The sequence below is a fragment of the Patagioenas fasciata genome, chromosome 6 (assembly GCF_037038585.1).
Source record: "Patagioenas fasciata isolate bPatFas1 chromosome 6, bPatFas1.hap1, whole genome shotgun sequence".
Lineage (NCBI taxonomy): Eukaryota > Metazoa > Chordata > Aves > Columbiformes > Columbidae > Patagioenas > Patagioenas fasciata.
In genome coordinates, this window is record NC_092525.1 from 29,640,058 (window position 1) to 29,667,497 (window position 27,440).

Below are 27,440 nucleotides of genomic sequence, written 5' to 3' on the forward strand. Positions count from 1 at the left end.
TATTAACATCTGGAGGAGAGTGTTTACCTTTCATAATTATACTTTGAAATGGAAATCGTGTTATTTAATGGACACAGTGGGAAGTTAGGACAAACCATGAAAAAACCTCATGATTGTGACAAGATCACCAGAAGCAGCAACACAGATCCATGTCAAAATAATCCATAGAAATAAAAATTCAAGGAAAAAAAGATTAAATAAAAGCAATTATTTACATAAATTGAAGATCTCTAACACCATTTGGAGCAATCCATGTTGTTGTAACTTTCTTTTTCTCGTCTGAGTTTGCATGACTTACTGCTGAATTCTGGAATTAAAAACAAATACATATAATGATATAAGATGCAAAAGTTACTTTTACCTATATTATTAGGGGAACTGTCTCTACTACAACAGGTAACACTGACGTCTCCCTAAAAAGTGCCAGGTAGCTTCTACATTAGATTCATATCACATATAGAAGATACAGGTATTTCTTGACAAATTCTAATTTTTTAAACTCTAGTGATGAAATAACTTTGCCATATAAAAAATGCTTACTTTTTCTATCAATTCTGATCAAAGTATTTAAAAGGAAAACAAGCTTAAGTAAGTATTCCAGAGACTGAACACTTACCGTCGCATTATGACAGTCCAAGCCTTTAGTGTTTGGATCTGTGATTTTAAAAGTACCAACAGGAACATCTCCTTCTACTTCTCGAGCTTGTAGATTAAATCCTTTAAAACCAACATCTTTAAGTGCTTCTAGAGTCACTGCGAAAACAGATGTTTCGAGAAATATAAGTTTCATATACAACTAAAACCTCTTAAACGTTTCACAACTAATTTCCCTCACTCCAAAGCACAAGACTGCATGTACAAAAGTTACTTAAAACCTTTACAGTTTTTTAAAATGTTGAGATTAATGACAGTTTTTATTAATTACCAAGAGAATGACAATAAAGGAAAAGGAAGAAATTTGGAGAGACATTTCTGTGTAAAATAACATGGAATATACTATTTACTGACAATTTTAAAAGCAATTCTGCTCTACGACTTTCTTATTAATCTAATTCGCTCCCCATGCATACTCAGTATATTGGCCAATGGCCTTGCTGACCAAAAGGTTATTTATTTTCTGTCTAATTAGGCCCACGAAGTCAAAATAACTATGGGAGGAAGAGAATTAACTTTTTTATATTAACTTTTGCCTAAGGTAGAATTGCAGAACCATTTTTTCCTGTGTTACAACTGGAAAAAGAGAAAATGGTCAGTTTGGCTCTCATATTCTCTATGTATATGAAAAACCAGTAATCATGAACTACTTGATTTTACTCAAATTTTGTTACTGAAGGAACTCAGAAAAATACAGAAAAGAGCATTTTCATGTGTTTGTATATCCAAATTATAAATTAATTTCAAGATGCATAATGAAATCTTTATCATTTATTATAAACTTGCTCTGCTAATGCCAGTATTAGGCACTTCTACAAATAAAATCAGAATAATGGTTTATACCCAAAGGTATGTGTAGTCATTAAAAACAAGGACAGATAAACTTGGAACGACACTGAAGTCAAGGCAAGGACCGATCACACCTCAACAATTTAACATTCCAAATACCTGCATAATTAGCCTTCCTATTTGTCATCAACTTTCAGTCCTAATTCACTATTTTTTTGCAGGTCTCACAGGATGGATGATATCCAACCCTTGAATGCAGTTTTAAATCAAGCACAGATGCAACTGCAGGAGTGTTGGCCATAGGTGAAACTGCAATACACTCAATGGAAGGGCAATCTAATGCAACTCCCTGAGACCAGGTACTGGGTGCTTATAATTTGAAGCAATAGAAAAGTAGTTCCAAAGAAAGAAAATCATGGTTAGAAATAAAGGGGGAAAAAAAATGCAAGGTTAGTAGCACTGGGATTCAATATTTTATAGTAAATCCCATATAACCTCACAGAGAACAGTCTGCAGATATTTAAATCCATCCATCATTTTGTTGGTAATTCTGTTTAAAAAATAGCTATCAGTAGTCAAATAGCCCTCCCATTCTTGAAAGAGTTATTCACACATTTTTCCAAGAATGGCAGCTATGATAGGACTCTAATGCTTCTCCATTCTTCTCTCTACATAGCACTCTCTATGGAAGCACATCCATGCTCCTAGGTTCAGGTAAAACAGAATTCCAGATAGACAGTAGCTAAGTAGTGAATAATGCTCTTTTTCAGCTATTGAGATACAACAAGGGACATATGACAGGTTACAACTCACTTCCACTTCCACGCTCCTTCTAGCAAATGGCTGGAAAAAGAAGCATTAGCAAGCCACTTAAAAGTATGACAGCACCATGAGACGGCATCACAGTGTGGAGAAACAAGGCTTTCAAGGTGTTCCATCCAGAGGGCAATTTGGGATTAGGAAGATAAAAAGGTGGTTTAAGCCACACTAGCTCCACCTCTGCAATTTGATAAAATCTGGGATGCAGCTCCTAGAAGGATGACTCAAAATGTCTCACTCCGGAGTTGCCTTATACTGTATCCTGATTTTTTATTTTCCTGTAAGATGACAGCATGTGAACATCTAACGAGTAGGATCTCTTTGTATTGCGTAGGCCAGATACAACAGCAAATACTCAAATATTAAGTCAAAGAGCAACTAATTATTAATTCAGTTTGGCCAGCTGTCCCATTTCATTTTCATTTTGTCACAAAAACTACAGCATGAAGTTGATATATTTAGTAGATAAGGAAAAAACAGATAATGTATTATCAGTTATACAAATACATACATATTTATATATATTTAAGAAAACATTTCCAAAAGCTTTATATCTCAGGTATAGACGAACAAGATTGAAATAATAATAATAATAATTAAAAAACCATAGACTTAGAGGGAAATTGGGGAATTTTGGTGAAGACTGGTAATTCTGAGAGACACACAAATATTTCATGACATTCAGATTATTTACCTTGGATTTCATTTCCTGGCTCAAAGTTATCAAAAGATGCAGTAATAATATATGGTGGTGCAGATGTCTGTGGTTCAGTTTCATAGTTTGGTAACAGAGAATCACAATCGATTGAATTATTTGTCTGTGGAAAACCAAGGATTCCAGGCAAAAATATCCCACAGAACAAAAAAACAAAGCTGGAGTGTATCCTCATCTGTGGAAAAAAAAAAGACAATGTAGTTTATAGCAATTTATTTTTAGTAGTTGTCATATTTGACAAGTATCTGCTTTTCTCCAGGTCAGGAAACAGAACCAGCCTAGAAAGCTGGGTTTTCATTGCATTCATGTATATGGAAGAAAATAAATTACCTATACACACTTGCAGAACAGTGCAATAAATAACACAAATATTTTGATTTTAAAATATTAAATTATTAATGGAAGTTTAAATTCTCTGGTTACATGACAGCAATCCACTAACAGTCATGTCTGCTGACTTTGGACTAGAAAAGGCTTGAAAGAAACTTCCTTATTGTTGAATCAGCAGATTTAGTTCAGCTCCTTCATTATTCTCAGTCCTTGGTCTCTCAAACTGCTTTTTGTAGATATAAACATGACTAGCATGCTCACTTTTTACTGCTTTCCCTACTCCCACTTCCCAGAGACAGCCAAGAAATCTATTGTCAAGCGCCAGGAACTCTTTGAAGTTTTTAAAAATATTTGCTTCCTGAAGGACTTAAGAAGACTTTCACAAAGTCCTTTGGAACGTCTAAACAATTTTGAAATACTGAATTGTTAGTGCATGCTTCCTGCGGGTTAAGAACAAATGATACCCAGTACAGAAATTCACAAAAATAACTAAGAGATGGGACTGAAGCCAAGTCAGTGGGAAGATATTTTCTTTATAATTCACTTGTAGTACTGACACTGATGGTCGACTGTTTTGAAGAAAGAAAGGAAACATTTCCCCGCAGGACTGTCAGGTGTTTAATACTGTATTTTATGGCCCATGTTCAAAGTCTAAACATTCAACCATGGCACCACGTAATTTGTAAGGCCATTACTTCTTACAAATATCTCTCCGTTCCAGTCATAAAAATGCTGATACAACTGTAAAATCACAAGAAGTATGTAATAATGCTATTTTTCGTGTCTGTCTGCTACAGAGTTGCCTTGTGTGATACAATAGGCTGTAACTGAAAGAATGAAGATATTTACTTGAGATTTTTAAAAACATTTCAAGAGTAACATAAGAGATATGTTCAATTTGTATTGTCTACCTATGTATCTTAATTTGTGCATGAACGCATATGACCATTCGGTTTTGTATTTGCTAATAAGTAACAGAATCATCTGGAAACAGGGGGGAAACCTTCAGAACACAATTCCAAAGATCCATGCACTTAACTCTGAACTTAAACAACTTTTTAAAAAGCCACTGAGTCAACAGAAAATAAAACAGGTGACAGTGAAGTGCTGACAGATTTCCTATAGGAAGATGATGAAGGATGCATGGTGTCACAACCAGTAAGTGCAGCAATCAGGAAAGCTGTATATGCAAGCTATCATGCCTTTAAAGCAGATGAAGTCTATCCCTCCCAAAAGTCTCACAAAAATGTCACTTAAATGGGATCCTGGTAAGCATTGTGTTTTGGAATCTATGCTGGGTGCGGTTATCCAATCTCTTGTGATGATTTTGACATGGCCCACCTCTAATTAAATTTTAAATACAGCATAGGTGCTATTATATCAACAGATGGGGTAAACAATGATTTAATACAAACCAGTCCGTGTGTTGTTGAAATCTTTGTGTGACTCATTGAGAGACGGAAAAAAAAAATCTGTTTCTAATTAGATGTGCTATTTCAAAGCACAGAGTCCTTAGCACTAGCTCAGTTGGGACTGGAAAATTGTCTGGAGCTGCACTCCACCACAAGAGCAAACCAATCTGAACCCTCCTTTTCTCTTTTTCTAACTCAAAGAGAGACAGAAACACAAGCACAACAAGTTGAAACATGGTTGAATGCCTTCACTTTGCATCAGCTCTCTGATTCAACAGTTCAAGGGCTATTCTAAGAGTCTCATCATGCCATCCTTTGGAACTAGGTTTTAGATGAGCAAAAGATATTAGCATCTTACAAAATTCCACATCAAGACTTGAGGCAGAAGCAAAAAACAACTTCCATGGAACCCAAGTTCCAATACATACTCTGCAATTACGTTATCTTGCATCACAAATTTACCTTTTCTCCATGAAAAGGTAAAGAAACAAGAAGTAAATATTTATAAAATAGAAACATAGGAAATTCTGGCAAATAAATTCCATTTACAAGCTTCTAATTGGATATGATTATGAAAAGTTAACTGTATCCTCACTTCCTTCATCTGATAAAAAAATTCTAATTCCTTACCCTTCTTCCTAGAAGACTATATAACTCTTATCTTTGCAGTACCTGAGCTGCTACCTTTAGAATCCTCTTCCACATCTAGTCTAATGTAACTTCAGGCCAACAATTACGTCTCTGGGTGCTAGTTAGTTAGCTATGGCTTTCAAAGTCTAGTGGACTTGGGAAGAGACACTTTGATGGTTTGCTTCTCCAGAGCCTTGGGCAAATTCTGAATAGAGACAAAAGTTGTTTTAAAAGCCTTTACATACAGAGGATTTAATTAATATGATAAATACTTTTCTGTAATTTGAAAAACACAGTCCTGGCAAGTCCATCCTGCCAATGCTTTAATTTTCAGTCCTGTATACCCCTTTCTAATCCCATTATTTATGAGTAATTTTCTCCTTTCTTTTCTTCTAAACCTTCTTGATGAGCCACAGACTTACTGTTTAGCCTCTGAGAATAAATATCACCAGTCAGTGAGCACCCTTGTCCACCACATCCCCAACAACACACCTTATCTCCCGAGTGCTGATGCGTGGGCATCCTCCCGTGCCTCTGTGGTCAGTGTGGCGGAGCTGCAGCTGGGCAGCGTGGCTGCCCCAGCAAGATGAGAGGGAGGAGGCGGGAGGCTCGGCCAATCGGCAGCAGGGCGGGGCACCGGCGTGGCCAATCGGGGCCCGCCCAGCTGCCGCCGTGGAAATTGGGGCACCACAGGCGGGACTCCCTGCCCAGATGGGGCGATGGCAACACCCGCTCCCAGGGGTGAATCATACCCCTGACCTCCACCACGGCATCCACCACAGGTAATCCTTCCCAAGGTGGTAGCCTTGCCTACTGGGGTGACTAAAATCTACAGAATTATGCTGTACAACAGCCTTACTAATATTTCATGAGCAGCTCCGGTAAAACGTTCTATGGAAAAAGCAGAAAATTCCAGACACTGTAACACCACCAAGCATTTTCTCATAGCAAAGAGTTAATGAGGCTGTTTTACCTCATGTATCTTGTGGGAAGTATCTGAAGTTATGGCACCTGACCTGCATTAAAACCCGAACAGTTTTTTTCTTCAGAACCATTTTCACAAGCTCTCTGCTGAAGACTGGGAAAAGTCCATAAGCTGGATGACATGACACAGACATGACTATTTAACCAGTGAATAACAGGAATCAATGAATCAAAGATTGTTCACAACAAGCTTCAGCTTCTTAATGTTTATGCATTTAAAATACACTTAAAATTCAAAATGCTGATAGCATTTTAAGAACAATATCTATATTTAAGATTTAGCATGTTTAAATAACTGTATTCTCTTTCAGTTAATCACCTTTAACTAATGAGTAACATTGTATTTACCTTATTCCATTATGAAAGACATTACTTCCTATCTTCTACTATCCCTGGCGGAAGAGATCATAATCTTTTTTCTCTTACTGTACCATCAAATTTACCATTGATACCAATGTTATAAATAGCGATGAAAATGCACACTACACACCACAAATGCAATTGCATACTGGCAACACCATCAAGTAAATGACACAGCAGAGGAATGTCAACTGATTACATTAGAAACACATAAACAAAGAGATGGGATCTTACAAATGCACATGTGAAAGACCTCCTGTACTACTGCCTGGGAGACAGTGAGAGGTAACTAGAGGGATCAGAACTATCACTCCAGGCTACTCTGCACAGCAATGAGTGTGGATATGAATATTTGGTTTGATGGGCAGGTATATAAATGTCAGGCGATGAATTGCTGTATTCTTGGTAATATTATATTTATAAAGAAGCATAGATAAGACAAGATATATGCTTCTGTTTCCTACAACACTAATAAAAGACTACACTGAATAAGCTGGTAAAGACTCAGATCAGTTTACAGTGTGAGAATTGTAAACCTGCTGTCCCAGCTCTTAAGCAACATACTGCTTGTGGTTTATTTCAAAGGAACAGTATTTCCACTTAATCAAACATAGGACACTGATTCAGTAGTAACTTATCTGTAGTCCAGAATTGCAATTTAAAAATTCTAAAAACGTAACTCTTTTTCAGGTCTCCACAATTGAAAGGACAATTTTGAGACAACAAATTATATACTAACTGAACTAGTGGTGATTTCCTGATTCTGGTGAAACCATGAGTGCAAAGTTTGCTGCATACTGAAAGTACTGTGCAAATGCAGATCAACCCTACACTGTATGGACTGCCCTGGTGCTCAGAATGCCCTCAATGCATGTTCCTGTGGGAATCTTAGCCACATGGGGTTTTTTAGATCTCTGACTGTACGGCAGCCCACGTTACAGAGTTGGCTGGTCTTTCTTTAAAATAATCACATTAGACTTGTGCCATCAAGGGTGAGTCAATTCATTTTAGGAGCAAGCCAGGGAAAGTGGGAGTGAGGTCAGAGTCCAGAACACTGAAATGAAGGGGATCCCTGCTGTGCAGTGAGTGAAATTTTCAAAGGGTACATGGTGGCCAGAGGGCAAACCATCTACTCACCTAAGCAAAGGAGAGTTTTCTTGAATAAAGGACTGCACACCCTGGCAGAGTTCTCTAGAAATACTTTTTTTCTACTAAAAGCTGTTACGTCAAATCAGACCAAGTAGTCTGTTCCCTTTTTCCTCACTGACATTAAGACCTCCGACTGCTTTCATGATCCTCAACAGCCTTCAGCTTGCTCTCTGCAGCTTCTGAGCCAAAGATTATTTTTGAGCTGGTAACTTACCTTGTGACTCAAAATACTAGAAAGCATAACAAAGCTTCAGCTAATGCCAACATATATACACAAATAACAAGGTAAAAGATGCTAGGGTTGTTTTGTGGGGGTCTGGTATCCTTACCAAACTGCTTTGATGTTCCCAGTGTGCAGTATCGATATACCACTTGTCTTGGACACACTATTCGCTTGGATACCTCAGATGTGCTGAGAGTCAATGAATGACAAACCAGCAGCCACTCCAAAATTATTTCAGAGAAAAAGTGCATAAGAAGTGCTTTTACAGATATGAAGAGATGAGATTATAACTAAATACACCTTTGTTGAGACCTCCAAACTGACTTTATGAAATAATAACAGTAAGTGGGAAGAAAGAGAAAGAAACATTGTTTCTTCCAAACACTATTTTCCACAGTTCTGACAAAGAAAATTATTACTAAACATCCTTGCCTCCTTTTAAGTGCCAGCTGCCTTCCCAAGCTCTCCCAGTCTTTTTCTTTGTTTCCTCCTTGCCCTCAGATGGAAGGCCAAGAAAAATTCCTATAAGTATTAAAAATCAGATTTCCTTTCCTGACACCTACTTTGGCAATATAAAGAAATTTCTGCAATATCCTACATTTAATCTCAAAATGAAAGTGGTTAGTACAGTATTAGTGCTATTAAGAGGATGTTATCGTTGTTGCAGTCCTCCAGCATACTTTCTGTAATTTGAAAGTACTCAATTGAAGCTATTTAGAAACACATTCTACAGTCTAAATTCAGTGTTGAGGATTCTTAATAGGCTACGTGAATTGTATCATAATGATTATAGGAAGAGACATGTCTATTTACTTCTCCTTCAGTGTTTCTTCTGCCTTGTACTACTGTGTCAATATTTATATCTTATTTCCAAGGCTGTTAAGTATTGCCACATTCTTTGTTTATAAAGGAACGCTATTCTACTTTTGTTCAGTAATTATATTCTCTTCTTAAAAATACACTGACATATAATACAGTAGAATTGCTTGCTGCTCAAAATAGCTCTAGCTATACCTAATTATAGTGCTCAGGAAAAGACTACATTATAATAGTGCATTGTAAGAGGTAACTAAAATTTACATGGTATATTTTGAACTCTTACAGAAATATATTAAACATGCTCTTGATAAATGTGTAACTATCTGATAAATCAGCAAGCTAGTAATTTATATATTTTGCTAGAAAAAAAAAGAATGTATGAAAATTACCATTTCTCACATAATAAAAATTTTCAACTCCTTGTTGTCTTTAATTTCTTGTCTTTGCTCACGTTCATGCTTTTCTTGTCTGATTTAAACCCTGCCAACATTAGTGTAAGTCTGCTACTCTATAAGTAACCATAATGGTCCACACCCCAAAAGTCCTAGTCAGATGATGGCACTGGGAGCCTCACATGAGAATTAGTGGGCAAATAAAAAAAAAAAAAAAGGTTTGACTTGACTATAAAAGAGTAGAAAGGGAGTGATCAAATAGATTGCTTCTATAGAGCTTTTTTGCCACATTTATGTGCTGCTTGGGAGAAACACCTGACACGAACAGGTCATACAACTTCAATGACATGTGAACATTGCGTCATCTTATCTCATGTCTTGGGCAAGCTGACAAATAGTATTGTGCCTATGTGCTTTTAAGGTGAGTACTTGGGTGTGGCTGCAAACATATCCAATACTTCATATAAGCCACAGTGACTACTATTTGCTAGTGATTTACCAGACTCTATATTCAGATTTAAGCCAATGTAAACATCTGTTCAAGGAACTAAATACATTACAGAAGAAGGATCCCGTTACTGAGATATACAGCCCAAAAGAAAACTGGAATCTTAATATTAACAATCAAATTTGTTTCCACAGTCACAGAAAAACTAAACAGTCTTTCTTATATATATATCACCTACTGGTGTTGCTGAAAATATCTGTTTGCCTGTCATTTGTATCTATGGATCCAGAATACTTCAGGCACAATTGAAACATGTTTACAGGCTATTTTTAAGTTCCTGCGGCCTAGAAGATTCACCTATATAGAGGAGTTAATGCAATGCATATATATGCACGTACGGTTCCCTCATGAGTGAGCATCTAGGGTTCAATAATCTAAATTTAGCTTTGGAGCTTACACCGATCCGACAGAACTAAGTCAAAAATACCATAGCTACAGGATACGAAACACCAACTGGTATAAACTCACTTAGCTGATGCACTCTCATGCATTCATTCAAAAATTTTGACTGGTTACGCTGAATGAGTTTCGACTAATTTGAGAGAAACATTGTTGCATGTGCACAACTGATACCCATGACATCTGCACTATGTGATCAGACTATGCACAGATCTGCTATTAATAAGCTCAGAGCTGTAGCTTATAAGAGTTTTTTTTTCCAATCTCCTAAACCAAGAGAGAGATGCTCGCACTAGTGGACATCCTTTTGGACTTCAAAATCAACTAAAACATTTGGGACCCACTTCTTTGAAACTGTAACTAAAAGAAGTTTATTGCTTGTCTTCGTGTCAACCTATACAAGATGTTCCTAGGTAAGAGAACGTGACTGTAGCTTTGAAGGGCCTCAGGCTCACCATTTATAGAAGCCAAAAAGAAGTCATCATAGAAAGAGGCATATTTTTTTGACAGGCAGAGAGGTTGACTAATTTTGCATAATAACAGGTTCACAACTACTTGAATACAAGAGTATAAAGGAAGCTGAGGAAAGACAGGAGGTCTTACGGGTTTATGTGGTTTCTGATAACATCAGATTCCCAAGCAATAGCCTGTTAACAACATATTTTCCAGGACATGATCAACAAGGTATTTGATACAGTACAGGTTTCCAGCAACAAATAGCACCACTTCCAATGCATCTTTTCTATTCCTCTTTGAACATGCCTTGCAAACAGTAATGAAATAATCCCCATAGCTCCTTGTGAGGCATGGAAGTATTATTATTTGTACCTAATTCTGAAGAGGAGGAAACGAAGTCACAGAGGGATTAAGTGACTCGGCCAAGGTCATACAGAAAGTCTGCTGCCACTCATGGTATGTGTCAGTCCTTGTCAGCACTCAGTGACACTCCCTGAAAAGTTCACTCAACCCCTTTCTCTGCGTAGGCCAGCATCTTTAAGATTTCATAAGCATCATCTTCCACCCTAATCTTGACTGAAAGAAGAAACTTCATCAGCCTGGGTCAGTCAGGCTAAGAATGATCCTCAGTTAACGGCTTTCCTCCTCTTTTATTTAGGACTCCTGATTATTTCCAGGATTCTACTTTATTTTCACCTCTGCCAGGAATTCCTCCTAATGGACTCTTTTAATCCCCCTTTCCCTACCTCATCTTCTTCAAATTCAGGTTTAGGATTCTTGCATTCTATATAACCTGTTTCTACATAAAAGCAATCCTATACCAGTAATAGCTTAGTTTCTCCATTATAGTAGTAGAAAAGCAGCAGAGACGCTTTTTTTTTCTTTTACTGATTCAGTAATCCACCTCTTCAGTCCATGCAGTAATTGTGCTGCTCCAAGATGAGGAGTGCGTTTTCTTTAGGTACAGGAAGAGTCACTTCGTAAACAAAAGAATAGGCATGAGAGCTGGGGGACCTGCCACCTCTTCCTTGCTCTGTCACAGATTTCCTGTGTAACTCTAGCAAGTCATTAATCTCTATATGCCTCATCTAGAAAATGGGATAATGATATTTAACTATTTCATTGTGAGGCTTTATGGTTGTGAAATGTGCTGAGCTCCTTGGATGTAAGGAAACTGCTGTCAGAGTAAACAGTAATAGCATGATTATGTTTGGTGGCAAGGTTTTAGGAGAGTCACTTTGTAACATCAATATCACAATTCTGCATTACGCACACAAGCCTGGCTAATCAAGTGAGTCACTCACTGCGAAATTTGTGTTTTACTTCACTTGTGGTATATCTATGCATAATGTCTGGACCCTAAAGTCAAGATGAATTGTTAACACCCTGTAAGTATGTGGAAAGAGACACCTTCTTTAGACAATGACACATCCTTTCTCTAGTCTTAGAATCTAACTGCAAGCATCAGCCTACAAAAGGTTAAGAAACACGCCCATGGGCTTTGAAACCTGCTACAGACTAGTACATCCCACCATGTGGCAGATCAGAGTCATAGACTGTACCACAGATACTAGTTCCTTGATTTTTCTGTCTGATACTCCAGAAAACAATGGGTCTCAAACTAATATATCTGGCATTCACATACTCTTAGATGGGAATGCAGCTATAGATTCTGAACGTATTTGTGAAAAAGTAATTCATTCAGTCAGCGGGAACCACAGATGCTTAGAATCTCTACAAAAAAACATGTAACCTATTTTGAAATCTCTCTATGGATGTAGGTACCTAATGTTAGATACAAATACTCAGCAGTTCTAACTTTCTAAAGCCTCACCTCTCTCGAGTGTCCCATCCTCTCCCTCCTTCTCATTAATATTTTCTGTTTGTTTGGTTTTTTCCTGTTAGCTTGGTTTTGTTTTTTCTTTGTTTGTTTTGTTTTTCTAAAGGTTTGTATTCCTTTAACTGAGAAGAGGGTGTGATATCAAATACTCTTCTGTACTGCTTTTGGCCAGCATAACAGGAAAAATACTGTGACTATCTCCTACAACCTCAGACAACTCATGCTGACAAAATGACTGATAACTTATTTTTGGGCAACAGCTTGAAACTGATGTTTCTGCTTCCACCATAGCAATAATTTCATTTGCAATAAGGAATTAATTCTGGTCACCTAAATCCTCTGAGATGTTTTAATGTTGGTACAGCATCAATGAATGTGCCTTGTTTTCCTCTTCAAATTAAAACAGCACCTGAAGTAAATATATCTGTTTATATACACTGTCTGTAAATACCAAATACCTCACTACTGGTATCTTAAAAAAATTCTTGATATTCACAGCCAGTACCTTGGCTATAGGAAATACCAAACTACCTTTTTACTTGCAAAGGGAACTTAAATCAAACATTCGTTTTCATCAAATACAAGTTACTAAATTACAAGGAATTAAAACAGTGTTATGTAATAGAGAAATCATTTTATATATATATATATACATACACACACACACACACACACAGAGAAAGCTACGCTTGTATCACTGTTTACAGAACACATTCTCGAAGGTGAGGCATGGCTTTCATGGTGTTACTAGGAATGTTACCACATCACAGCAGACAAAGTCTTCTGATGGTAGTGGCACTAGAAATTGTAGCATTGGTCCTATCTAATCAATTTAGTTCACAATGCTTTAGAAAATTAACTGAATTTTCTCTAGGAAACATCTGTCCAAAGGAGACCCATATTTTGGAAAAAATGTGAGATCTTGGGATAAACATGAAGTTCACATATATTCTGTCGCTGAATAAGAATCCTCTTATACGTAAGTCACATTTCATGGTTTCTTATCTTTACAATCAGGAGATTCCACATGATCACATTAGTGCCTATTTAACTGCTGTATTGTTGGAAAGTGAGCAATTCTGAGTAGAGACAAAAGATGTCATTTAAATAGATTTGTAGGTAGCTGCACTTTTGAGTTCCATTACCAAATGACTTGATTTATGTCAACCCAAGTAAAACAAAAGACTAGTTATGATGTGTAGTGGACAGAACTCATATCAACAGGTTAAAATATTCATTCTACAACCAGCACCTTGGGAAACACACATGGAATAATCGAAGTCCTGAAAAGAAGAACAAATTACCATTTACTCTAGCAATTTTCAAAAATGCAATCACAAATGAGTGTTGAAATAGGAATTTGTAACACAGGACTGCTGTGGTTGTTTCTGCTTGACAGTATCTGAATAATGCAAATTCTGTTAGTAGCCATACATTAAGGAGATGACAAATTATGAATGTTAAGGTTACAAATGAAATGCAGGAATACCTGAATGGACTGTTCCTGTTGTCTCAACTGTTTTCTGCCTGATTCTGTGCTCTTGTAAGCCTTTGCAATAATAACAATTTTAATATATATGTCTTCTAAGGCGCTCAATACAGGCTCTTGCAGGACAAGTCATAGCCTATATTCTACAGGATACAGCATTAAACCTCTGAAAAAGCTCTTGGATTAACTTTACTCCAAAATTTAAAACAAGAAGGATCCACCTGTTTCACAAATTGCTGCAAAATAAACATATGGTGACAAGGCCTGCCCACCACCTAAAACAGATCATCCATTAAAGCTGGAACTTTTCTAGTATGTGTTGATATTCTAGAATCTGTGGTTTTAAAATTAAATCAGGTCATGTAAATTCCAAATACTTGCTTTCAGCAAAAGGAAAACAGTAACCACATTGTCTAAGCTGACATCACCAACAGGTCTGTACAAATCCACATTTGCTTATGACAACACAGAGATTTACAACTGAGAATGAGCCCTACTTTCAACTCGGAAGGCAGCGTCTGCCAGTAGGACCTAACACTCAGTGAAGAAAAATGTGAGCTTGGCATGACTAAGGTAGGCATTAGGAGATGTACAGCTGGGAGTGGATAAACTGGAATGGGCAAGGTCGAGACTATTAAAATTTGGCCTATTTCTTCTGCTGAAAAGCTCATTGAAGTATCGTACAGTGCCAAAGTACTGTATTGTTGGTATGTAAAGAATAGTAAAAATAAACCAGTCTTCAAAAAAGGTGTTAGGAAGAAGAATGCGTATGACAAGTTCATGCAAGTTAGGAATTAAGAAAATTTAAAAAAATGTGAAGAGGCATTTAAAACACTAAAGGAAGAAGTTACAGATTACTTATTTTCCCTTGAATCTTGGTCTTGATATGTATTTGGCTATATGGATGGAAAAAATTGTATAATATAGTATTTCATGCCCAGCTCATTCTGGAACTTCACTTTCCATCTAATTTGAACTGTGTGAAATCATAAAGGACATACCATACCATGAACCTCAAGAAACTACTGTGCCAAGACTGCAGAGTTCTTAAATTGCACAACCTCTTGTGCCTTGCTAAGACAGCTAGGAGCACGTAATGGCCAAAATGAGAAAAGTAAAAGGGGAGAAATGGAGTGAGAGAAGTAAGTGCTCTACTAGACTGAGTCCTTGAAATGAGAATTGTAAACAATCTGGAATTTCCAGTTCTATGTTTTCAAAGCTTCTGAGTCTGAGTGACCCTAAAGTAGCTCTAAAGGACTGAGCAGAATACTAACCACAACCAGAGGTTCCCCATTCAGCTTCTGGCAAGAGTATGAGTAGGTCTTTGATAGTTACAAGACAGTTACAAGAGCAATGTAGATAACCAACAAAACAATCAGTGGCCTAGCTACCATCTGAATGAAATCTGTTCCTTTTTCCTTTATCAATATTAAGTGTTTAGTGGGTAACTTTAGGAAGTTTATAATTTCGGAGCACAAAAATTAACTTTCATTATAATTAATATTTGTAATGTTTGGTGTTAAAAAGTTCAGAGTAAAAAAAATTAACCTCCTTTATAATTCATATATATAACAATCCTCAAATTGTAATGTTTATGTGGTTAGCTGCAAGGTACCTAAAGTTTTATGCATTTATAATTTATACTTTGAAAGTGTTTAAGTGTCTTTTAATTGTAGAGGGCTGCTTTGTTGGAAGGGTGCAACCCAAAGTTCAAGGACTGACACTGACCTGGGTGGTGATGACTTAGAGCCCTAGGGAACTGGGATGCCCCTTAATTTATTACGATGCTGGTTGAGACACATTACCAAATTTTCTGGCCTCTTAGTTAGTGGTAACCTTGATTCTCATTCCCTCACTAGAGAAACACAAGCTAGTTAGGATATACATGTCCCCCAGTATGCTGTGGCAGTTTTATGCAAATAAAGTGGAAAGTAGGAAAAAAAAAGTAACAGAAAATCTAGACAAGTTAATTTGGAGGATCCAACTGATAGGCTTTTGCTAAAAAAATATTTTAAAAAATCAATTTTTATTTAACAATACAGTATTGTCAGTTCTCATGATTTTTTATTTAGGGCAAGAAGAACAGTGATTACATAAGAATATCAGCTTCCCTATTTCATTCGAGTTATGCCCCCCGCCTCCAATTGAAAACATCATCTGTATTTTAAATACTACAAACAGTGATTATTATTTTTCAAACCTCATAGCTTTGTAAGGCTGAATTTGCAATCGTAGATCTGATCTCAATGCTTTTGCTCTTCTAGTTAAAGGGGAGACCCTCCTGCTGTAGAACTCTCTCACACCAAAACAGAGACTGAACCAAAATGTAATTCTTCCATTGACTTTGGATGTCAGCAACAATACAGCTATTGATCTGCAATGCTGCTTGTGGAAATGATAAACTGGACTACTTGTAGGTGGCTGAGAGAGACCTTTCACAACATTAGATAATTTAATAGAACTGTTTGACATATTTAAGAAATGCTAATAGTAGTAAATTAGAGGACTGTTGTCTACTTACCATTAAAATGGGAAACCTGTGTTCAAATGTCTTCAAGACACAAAATTCTAGGTTGGTTCTTATTTTAATCAGAGCTTTCAACCCTCTTCTAGTATATAAAAAATTCTGCGAAATAAAGCTTTTCGAACTTTGGGGTACTAGAAGACCTAGACACTTTAAATGGGCTGCAGCATTGCTAAACTAGACATTTTTTACTACAGCAAAAAGTTTGGAGCAGGGTGCAACTCTGAGTTTATTATTACAACATGGGAGCAGGTTTAATCCTCACAGTCCTAAATAAATACTGGTTCAGTACAATCCTGAATTTCTATCTAAGCAAACAACTGAGATATTCTCCAAATATCAGAAAAAGAGCAAAAAGATGGGAGACAAATGAAACTCACATCTACATCAGTCTCAGTCTCCAGTATTTAACTACCACAGCAACCCAGAAACTAAAATGGAAAGTGTAGCGTTAGTGGGACTCTGGTTCCAATCAGTCAGAGCTATTTATTTTGAGAGAGAATGTAGAAAGAGGAGGGAAGGACTTGTAATGGAGCTGAGGGAGTGCTCTGTGTTTCACCATATCCTGTTTTGAATAGTTTCATTGGGCTTAACCTACAATTAATTTTAGGAACAGATCTTGCAGCACCCTTAGGACATCTACACTTTCCTGACTTTGTACTCCTGAAGCTCACACTGAACTGGTGATACTTCTAGACCATAAACTTTTTCAAAGCTCATCAACAGTCAACAAAGCAAATTAGTTGCTGCATTCCAAAATTTGAGAAGAGAGCATTAGTCTTGAATTGAACTACTGGACAGCTGGAAACGCATATTAGTAACCTGAGTTACCTCCTACTACGTTTAGTGACCTACGACCTACTGATATTATTTCAGGTCTTAAAATGAGAAAAACCCAAAACCTTTCAAGAAATCATTTGCTTGACACACAGAAAGCCAGTGGATCCTACAAAACTGAGGTGCTAATGAAGAAAGAAAATTAAGAGCATAGCATATACTATATGAGGGCCTAATGTGCTTTTAGTCAACAGGACTAAAAACGATGAACTACCTGTAGAGCACATTCAGTACATTGGAAACACGAGGCAAATTTAAATGTAAAAAATCCACAGCTATTTCACGGAGTATTTTTCCCTAACAAAACTATTTCTAAAAAGTAATGAAAGGCTGATGGAATGTGAGAGAAAATGTATCATTAATGGAGCTGAAGTTTTAAGTAGCTGGGGTTTTTTTCTGGTACTAAATAAAAACAAGTTCCTAAAAATGAAGCTTGGGAACCAGTAACAGCAACGTCACTGATAGTACCAGCAAGGGAATGATCCTTTCCACCCTTAACCATATCAAAATGATACGCAGTGTTACGAAAACAGGAGGGTGTCTCTTTCAATCTATCTGTTAATCTAGATGAAGGACCCTTCTGTGCTCAGAAATAATGGGACAATAGAGGTGTGGACACACATATGCAAGGACAACTATTTGTTTATATGGCCTGGGAAACAAGAAGTTAGGTGTGACAGGCTTGGGCAATGCCTGTTATCATTTCTGCAGATATCTTGCTACACTGAAATCAGTCCATGTGATAATTATTTCCAAGGGCTTGACTGGTGGCATTGCATCATAACTTCAACTTTATACCAAACCATTTTTGCAGTTCCAAAAGTAGATTAATCCCAAAGCACTTGACAGATGTATGATGATAGATAATGTACTTCATGGAAGTGATGGGGAAGAACACAAATGACACAGGAAGAGGCCGATGGCACTGATCAGTGGCACTGCACATGGTACACTTATTTTGTTCTGATAAATTACGAGAAGTCTGATGCACACCAATATCTGAACATGGTCAGATTGGTAACTGAAAACAGTAGTAATTTCATCTCCATCAATTCATCTTTTTTGAAGCAACAGAAGAAAAAAACTTGCTGGGTGGCTCAATTAATCAATTTAGAAAGATTAAGATTTCCCAGTGACTTGGAACTAAAGTTATTTCTCGGATGTGAGCTACTTTCACATTTGAGGTACAAGTATGCCTCAGCATAGCTAACATTTATTACTGCTCTCAGTCAATAATATCCTCATAACTTATGTGAGCTACTTCTAGACTGCCCAAAGGAGCATTTTTATGCAAGAAATCATATACTAACACTAATTTGACATATTTTTAAAGCCAGAGTGCAAAATGGTCAGTTGGTAAATACAATTTCTATTTGTATCTTCACTAAACTTTCATAAGCCAAACATAACTCAAACATTTAGACCTTTTTAACATATATGTCTACAGTAGTTACTATTCTATTACTTCTAGAATTTTTTATTCTTAGAACTACATATAAGATTACAGGATCTGAATTAACATTTTAAAAATATGATCATCTAAATTATAATACGTATGACAGTGCAGATCTCATAATACAAATGCAGTAACTGGAACCACAGAGGAAAGACTAACTGAAGAAAATGTGTTTTTTGTTTTTTTTTTTTTTTTTGTTTTTTTGTCAGAGAAGCATTCCATTATCACCACAATATCATTGACTTTTTAGAAAAATATAGAAACAAAATAAAAATTACAACAGAGTAATCCAAGAAAGCATCCAGAAAAGGTCTGGTCATATGTTAGAGATTTTGGGAACAACGTTATTATTGTCATCTGGTTACTTTTGAGAAATTAGTTACACTAGCTTAATTGTTTTAAAATTAAAAAAAACACACTGGTTGAATCTTTAGCTTTATAAATCAAGGAGATTCATAAAGATGTACTTACTCTTAAAAGCATCAGTAGTTTAACTTGAGCTTAATTAAATATTAATTTAGTGAAGAGCTATTGATAACTGCAGTAGAAAGAATGTGAATGTGATGACATAAAAACACATTCCTTTTCTCCCGTGTCCTGAGAAGTCCTGAAGAAGCTGAAGAATCTACCTGAAAATTGAAAAAAAATCTCCCTTACAACCTTGTCTGACTGCCTCAAACTGGATGAAAGAAAAATGTTTTGTAAATTAGACTGTAGATTCAAAAGTCCAAATAGCAAAGACCGAGCAAAAACACTTTGATGAATTTGTCCAACAAATGTGCCAATGTCAAGTGACACTTCTGACAAGAATTTAATATGGTGTTCCTGCTCCAGCAGGTGGATTGCACTAGATGATCTTTCAAGCTCCCTTCCAGTCCCTAACATTCTGTGATTATGTGATATTTTAGAGATCAATAGATGGAATCTGAGAACATTAACTGTAATCCAGAGTAGACAACTGATTAGGACAGCTGGATCTCAGACTCAAGCAGTCCTCCTGATTCTAAGCACAGTCTGGCTGCACCTACATCGATGCTATAGTTCAGACCAGGAATACACTTCCACATCACCTGTGAAGCAGATATGTTTTTTATTTTAGCCAAATCTATCTTATTCCTCTTTTTTTCAAGGTCCTTCCCACGTCTCATTCTAGTGCATCTAGCCTTAGCAGTAACTATCCTGTGCCCCATTCTGCCTGATCCACAAGGTCCTTATTCATGCTGAGTCAGCATCTCTACCTAGCTGTTCATTCATCTTTCTTTTATTAGGAGGTAGCTGTCATACCATTTTAGAGAAGAAATCTTCTAAGTATAAGTTAAATACATCTTTGGTGGTAATGTATTTTCATATTTTGTGCAAGCGTGAGTGACTTAAAATATTTTAGAATTTGGAAGTTGCTTCATTCATTGGTCTAAAATAGCTTGACTTTGGTGACTTACACACAGACTGAAAGATTTCTCTCATGTTTCTTTGCAGAAGGCTATTGATGAGCTACAGTGAGTGGATAACATGGAGATGCTGCATGTACCTGTTGGGCCAGATTCCGACTAGACTAATTTAAAGAGCTTTTGATTTAACTGGATAATGAATAAACATTTTCAAGCATTTAAGACTCCTTAAATTTGGAAAAATAAAGACACTTATTAAATAAATTAAAACTGATGTTTGCAAGCAGAGGTAGTAAGCTTACTGGAGCAAGGGTTATGGCTCCTTATATCATCACACTCAACATAAGAACACCTACCTGGGGCTTCTAGATATTGCCTTAATACAAATATATTAACATCCATATAGGGACTTGGAAGGCACAAGAGAAGCACACAAAGAAACTCTTTAACTACAGCCTTTCTCAGTAGAATCAGTTGATCTTTATCGTTTCATATTCAGAGGTTTCCTCCAGATGCTAGGACTGGGATGTGTGTTTTGGCGCTCAGGGCTTGCCAGTCAGAGTGTAGAGAGTTTCAAAGGTATTCGCTGACTGTTTTCCAAGCCAAGCCCGTCCTTTCACTCTGCATAGCAGTGAGAAGTCACCACAGGATGTGTCCTCGTGACGCTATGTCACCAAGGTTGCACTGAGTTTTCACTTTCAAACACAGAAGGAGGTAAAGTCCCACTCCTTTAGCAGCTATCACTAAAAGGAATACCCAGGTAACAACTTCTGTTCAGTATTCTTAACATTTTTTCATGGTGAATTTGAAAGCTCTTCACTATAAGGAAAAACCAGCTTACTTTCTATAGACAGTTAGATCCCCAGATCTTGAACAATGTCTTGCATTTAGTTTTAAAATAATAAGCATGCCCGGAATGATATCTGAAATAAATTAAAAATTAAACTGAGAAATGCACAACAGTTTAGCACACATTCATTTGGCTTAAAAACTCATGTAGTGCACTCTGTCCTAGGATATGATGATATCTGTTATTTATCTAATATGACAATACAAAAATACTTAATGCACCTAATCCTGGTGGGGTGGTGGTTTGTTCGTTTGTTTCTTTTAATCCCCATGGCAATAGTTAGAAGTGCAGTATATTTAGTATAGCTACATTTTCAGGAAAAGCTACACTCACCAGTCTGCAACTCTTCGATTGGGATAGACTTTGTCAACGTCTACCAACATTACCCTCAGAATGCCATCAACTTATCCTCAAAACAAAAGCATCTCACTTCTGTTTGGCACTCCCATTGCATGGCAATAGATATAAGTGTAGTAATGGATTAAATGTCATAGATAAAGCCTCAGAACAGCTGATGTATCATACATCCTCTGGTAATGCAAGTAGCTATAGAGCCCAGTTTGCAAAGACCACTCATTACAGACAGCATAATATCAGACAAAGGACCTAGAGGCTGAAGACAAAACATTTCTACCAAAGCCTTTTAACCTTTCCTTTTTGACCCTTATTTTTTTTTCTTCACAATTAATCACTTTTCTGCAACATCACTGACTCCTCCACCAGACAGAACATGATCTTCCTGTGGGAGCTGCGGCTTACACCAACTACCTGGCTTACAAAGTCAGTTTATAAACTTTCACATCCTTCAGGCAAAATCTGCAGTCTTGGGGCGTGATCAACAAACCAAGCCTTGGAACATCCAAAATTCTCCATCGCATAGACCAAGCCAGAGATTACATAATTTTTACTAGACTACAGCATCTTTGTTTTCTTAAGTACTTGACTGTCGGGTACTTCGGTTTCCTATGCAGTATTCAAGGCCTGGCAAAATGAGTGACATATCAGCAATCATGTGATTTCCTAGACGAAGTAATGACATGGGAATACACACAACTCCTAGGATTTTGAGGAGGAGAAACTGTTTCGGAGCACAGTGGGAATGGAATATATCAAGAAGCTGAATTCCCATCATTGTTTCATTATCATGTATCCCTGGGCATAGGGGGCACACAGAGACCTGAGCATAGAAGAGAATGCAGAAATGAAGACAGCATAGCAACAAAGAGCTCCAGACAGGTGAGGGACAGCCATGGAAGCAAAGCCTGTTTGAAGGGAAGCACAATTCACAGGGTACCTCTCCATGAAACTGAAGAGAGGAGACCCTGGTGTGCACACAAGCCACTCAGTTTACAAGACTTAGAAGTGCACATGCTCTAGAAATTGGATAAATGCAGCTGCCCTCAAGATAACACATTTTTCTGAAATAAATAAATAAATAAAACACCTCACGCTAGTAGCATTTGCTTCCATATACTAGTCATGAAAATACTTTGAACTCAGAGTTTACTTAATTACAAATACCTAGCTAGTTAACCAAGGCAAAGATCATGTGTTTTTTGAAGTGGTCACTCTTCTCCTTCCATCTAATTGTCCCCTTGTCTCTTGCTATTAGTCATGATGTTAAGCCTTAATGTAAGATTATCACCTTTTGGAGGCGGAGACTAAATACCATGTCTTTGAAGCACAATGAATCCTAATTAGGTATAATCAATAATAATTATAGTTGTGTAATGGAAAATGGGAAGGTGAGGAAAAGGAAATAGCTGAGATCGTAATAATTACTTCGTATTAGGACCGATAGGGAAAACTAGAGTGAGAAGCTGGCCACCTTAAGAAACAGATACATATTTATTAGAGATTTCCTTAGAGCTGAAATAGTTAAAATGTACTAAGTGTCACAGTAAACATAACTTGAACATTAACAAGCCCCGGAAGTGAAGCTGTATTTTCCTTCGACTTGAGGTACGTGTATCTCCCAGGGTTTTGCTGTGGTAACCTCTTTGGAATGCAGCAATTACCACCTACATGGCAAATTGGAAGTGTTACATTCCTCTGCTAGTAAACCACTCCTCATTTAGCCAGAGGACAGGGAGGAGGAGGTGACTCCAGTGGAGAAAACAGTCAGAACCATAGAGTATCCTCTGGAAAGACAAATAAGCCCGAGGTGTTAACCTCACAATGTAAGATTTACAAGCCCTCCACATAGAGTGTAAATCCCCTGTATACCCATGAGATACAAGGTAATTTGGATAAAAATGGAAACTGAGCTCCATGACACTTCTGATCTAATGCTTTATGTTCCTACTGACCATTGAACTCTGTCATTCCCAGAAATGTTGCTCAATGCTGTCTTGCTAACAATATTTTTTTTGTTTTCTGACAGGCTCACAGTGAAATGCTATACACTCCAATGATAACTTCATGCTACAGTTATTTTTTGCTTTCCAATCCAAGGAGAAGTTATGCTACATCTGTGTAATGGTGTCAACATATATAAATGTATACATATGTAAATAAATAAATATTGTCATGTATCAGCATAACGATACCACTTCAAGACTCAAGTTTTACCATTAAAATAAGGTCTTACCTCCCAAATAGTTGTGGATAAAATGCAAGAATTTTAGAATGGATATGTACTTTAAAGAACTAGAAAGTAGCGCTGCACGGACACAAACTGCTTAAGTTTTTTAAGAACCACTGTGTTAGTCTGAACAAGATGGGAGATCAGCAAAAATTTCACACATAATAATGTTCTTGGTAGTCTGGCTAAAAACCTAAACAACAACAAAGCCAACCGACCCACAAAAAAAAAAAAAAAAAAAAAAAGAAAAAAGCCCGAAGCCAAAACACATCATTCTCAGCCTTTAGGTTGCAGTTCAACAACCTCAGGCAATCTCCAAGACCAGCCACAAGTGCTCTTAGTTCTCTACCTAATTTGATATCTATGTTTCAATCACCATACAAAAAAAAAATCCTCCGTAAAACCCATTTTTTCTCAGTTGTCTTTGTTATTGTTGGCCCATACCCAGTTCCTAGGCTAAGAAGGTGGTACTCATGTTGAATTGCATGAATTCCTGCTTTTGCTACAACCTGTAGGTTTATACTAATGCTAAACAAAGCACTTTGATGACCTCAAAATCATCAGATTCAGTTGTGAGTAGGTGTAAGATGACACAGCTTTTATTTACGACTACAAATGGTAGTAATATGGTGATGAAAACGCTTAGTAGTAAGTAGTGTACATCAGGCTCTTTAGTGCCGCCTTAGATTGTGGTCTGAGTGCAGGTCACAGGCCACTTATGATCTTCAGTGCAATAAATCTGAATACAATTATATAACAACCCTTATGGAAACATTCATTTATTATAATCCGTTAATTTAAAGACTTTCAAGCTTCGTATGATGTTATACACAGTATGAAAGAGACTGTTTGTTAACATCTTATCAGCCTTTCACAAAATAATAGCATCTTCATAGCAACTGTAATTATAGAGAAACAGTAATACAAATATCCTTAATACATCTTTAATTAGGTTTGGCAAGTGAAAATATTTTGGAGAGTCAGCTCAAGGTCAGACATCTAAGGACCACCATCCTGCAGTGGTTCACAAAGCCCTGACTGAGGATTTCCGCAGTAACTCAAGAAAATACAGTATACTATCTGCTATAGCTGCATACTCATACTATTCTTGGTACTACCAATACATGAATACGCTTTGTGTGTCTGCTTTAAAAGGGTTAAACCACACCTATATCCAGAGTGTAAGATTAATTAGATACTTGAATCTAGGTCACTGTGTATAGTTTTCAACATTAATTAAAAAAAAAAAAAAAACCACTAATACAAATTGGAATAAAGAGAGAATAGAAGTGAAAAACAGCAAAGGGGAAGAGAGAAAGGAATATACAAACACATCTCCAGTCAGGAAAAGTAACTGAGGAAGAACATACATCTCCTAACTACATAGTCCACAGGTTTTAGATGTGGAGACAGATACTTTCAGCTGCTTGTCTAAGTTCACAGAAAGACAAGCTCCATCTTTAATTAAAGAATCTCTTTACATTTCCAGTGCTTTCTCCATCAATGTGAAAGTCAGGAGTGTGTGACTTCCAGTAACAGTAATAGAAATGTGTGTTTCTATCATAGCCTGTAAACCTGTGGTCTACCCATCCGAAGATCTAAATTATGGAATAATCTTTTAAAAAACATTCAGCCTGCATTACAGTAAAAATAGATATAACTTTCATGTATGAGTTCTTCATATGCCATGGAATTTTCTACAAAATGCAGCATGGTCAATAACATCTCCAGAGGTATTCAATGGGTATTTGAGCTGTTTCATTAAATAAAGACGTATGATGATTCAAAGAAAGACCTGTCCCGGACTTTTTGAAACCTCTGTGACACATTTCAGAAATCAGTTTGGAGATGACGCCTGAAACAGCACCCAGAAAGCTGCCTATAGTTAGGTCAGAGACTAGCAAAGGCTGTGAGGTTTCCTGATGGCTAAACATGATGTGACAGAATTGAGGGCAAAGGAGCTGTAAACTGTAGGAGATAAGGTGTTTTGTAAACGAAGTATTTAACTATCGGGAGTGCAATCTAAAGGCACAAACACCAGAGGATCTTCAGGCCTACTGCGAAGCATTGTGAGATTAGTCATGGTGTAAACTGTTGTATGATCCCTGGCACACGCACAGTAGGATTACATATCAAGCACATACAGAGGGTGAATCCAAGGTCTTGCCACTTTTCACGACAGCCCTCATGACAGGACAGATAAAAGTAACTCCTGATGAGTGCAGTGCTCAGACAAATGCTAGTAGTATTGGTATGCTGTGGGAGTGACCTGAACAGGTGGAATTGACGCTGTATGGGTGGGAAACAAATTCTTGCCTTCCTGTTTTTAAATGTTTGCGTTCTACTGTACTTGACACTCTGTAAGAATATTATCAACTACCCGTCACCCCTCATCAATATGTTAGCAAGAAGAGGGGTTATTTTTCTGTTAATAGTACCATCAGCAATAGAAGTAGCAATTTTTAGAGATCACATTCAATAACAGAGGCAAAATCGTTGATTCTTTGCTTAGAAGACACCTTCTCAGCTAAGTAGCAGTCTGGCTAGTAGCATTCTTGTTATCAGCAGAAAATAATGACTAATTACTGATTAACTGGGAGGGCAGTGAAAGTGACAGAACAGGAAACCAAAAATCCAAAACCTTTCAGAAAAGCAGTGTGTTAACCAGCTAGCACCAGCCATCATCCACTTCCGCATGTCCTGAAGCTACCAAAAGTTCTCATGGCACAGCAGTCACAATTTTCCAAGAAAGGAAGTTTAGGCCACAGAGGCACTTACATATTATTCAGATGTCTCTTTAATTAATTCAGAGCAGTCCTTAAATTCTTAGCATTGGACACAGACTAGTGTGATTGGTGTGTACTAATTACTGCCACAACTGTTTAGTATTTCAAAGCATTCTCACATCTGAGTTTCATATCAAAATTGTAATGTAATATAATAAGGCATTAATAGTAAAAAATGCTAAAGATGTAGTATTCTTGACTTCTACTGCTTTCCCCCATGTTTGAAAACATATATACATCAAACATATATACATGTTGAAAGAGGGTATTTATTAGCAGCACACTGAGTATATAATTTAGCAAATTAGAGAACACTGAGAATTAACTTTATGAGACAAAAGTTACTATTATAGTAATTACTACTATAAGTTACTTTTGTATATGACATCAAAAGAAACGTGAATTTCAAGCACATAAAACCTTAAAGTCTGCTGCAGTACTTATGTTTCCAGTGATCCTGATGATTTCAGGGTGAAATTCACAGTAGTATTTTAGCTATACGGAAGAAGGGTGAAGTGAAGGATGGAGAAATTGGGAGTTCTCTTTAAGACACCACAGTGAACTGGTTGGAGAGCTAGAAATAGGGTTGCCAAAATAACACAGGATTTTGACTGCAGTCAGGTGGAAAAAGATTTTTCATCCTGTACAGGAGTTCTTTTTACCCTGAGATTTCAATAACAAAAAAAGTATTTTTCAGAAGTGAAAACCAGATGACAATTGAAATTAGTTTGTAAATGCATCCATGGTGACAATTCATTCCTCAAGCCACTCATCCCTTCTGTGGTCCATCCAGAACTCCTAGTCAGACTACTGTTCTGTTTTGGTATAATATCATTAGAGTCCTATGACTCTGATGCCTGTTAGGATATAGTATCCAGTTAGGCAGACAGAAAAATAGGACATAATGTACTAGGGAGTACAAATCTCACCAGGCAGTTGGCTATATCTCCAAATCAAACTACATTTTGACAACCACTATCTCCTTTCCTCCATCTTCCAGGGTCTGGAAATACAGTCCATGGACAGCTGTGTCCAAAGGGACTCTTC

The 27,440-nt window shown here is 37.0% G+C and overlaps 1 protein-coding gene across 1 annotated transcript in view; it reads right to left on the minus strand.

Annotated features, from left to right (window-relative positions):
* Window positions 1–27,440, minus strand: part of LOC136104086 (uncharacterized) — a 48,442-nt gene that overhangs the window by 14,492 nt on the left and 6,510 nt on the right. The window contains exons 3-5 of the mRNA XM_071810581.1: window positions 2,957–3,152; window positions 617–753; window positions 216–307 (exon numbers count right to left, since the gene is read on the minus strand). Of these exons, the coding sequence (XP_071666682.1) occupies window positions 216–307; window positions 617–753; window positions 2,957–3,152 (425 nt within the window). The remainder of the gene's footprint in view (window positions 1–215; window positions 308–616; window positions 754–2,956; window positions 3,153–27,440) is intronic.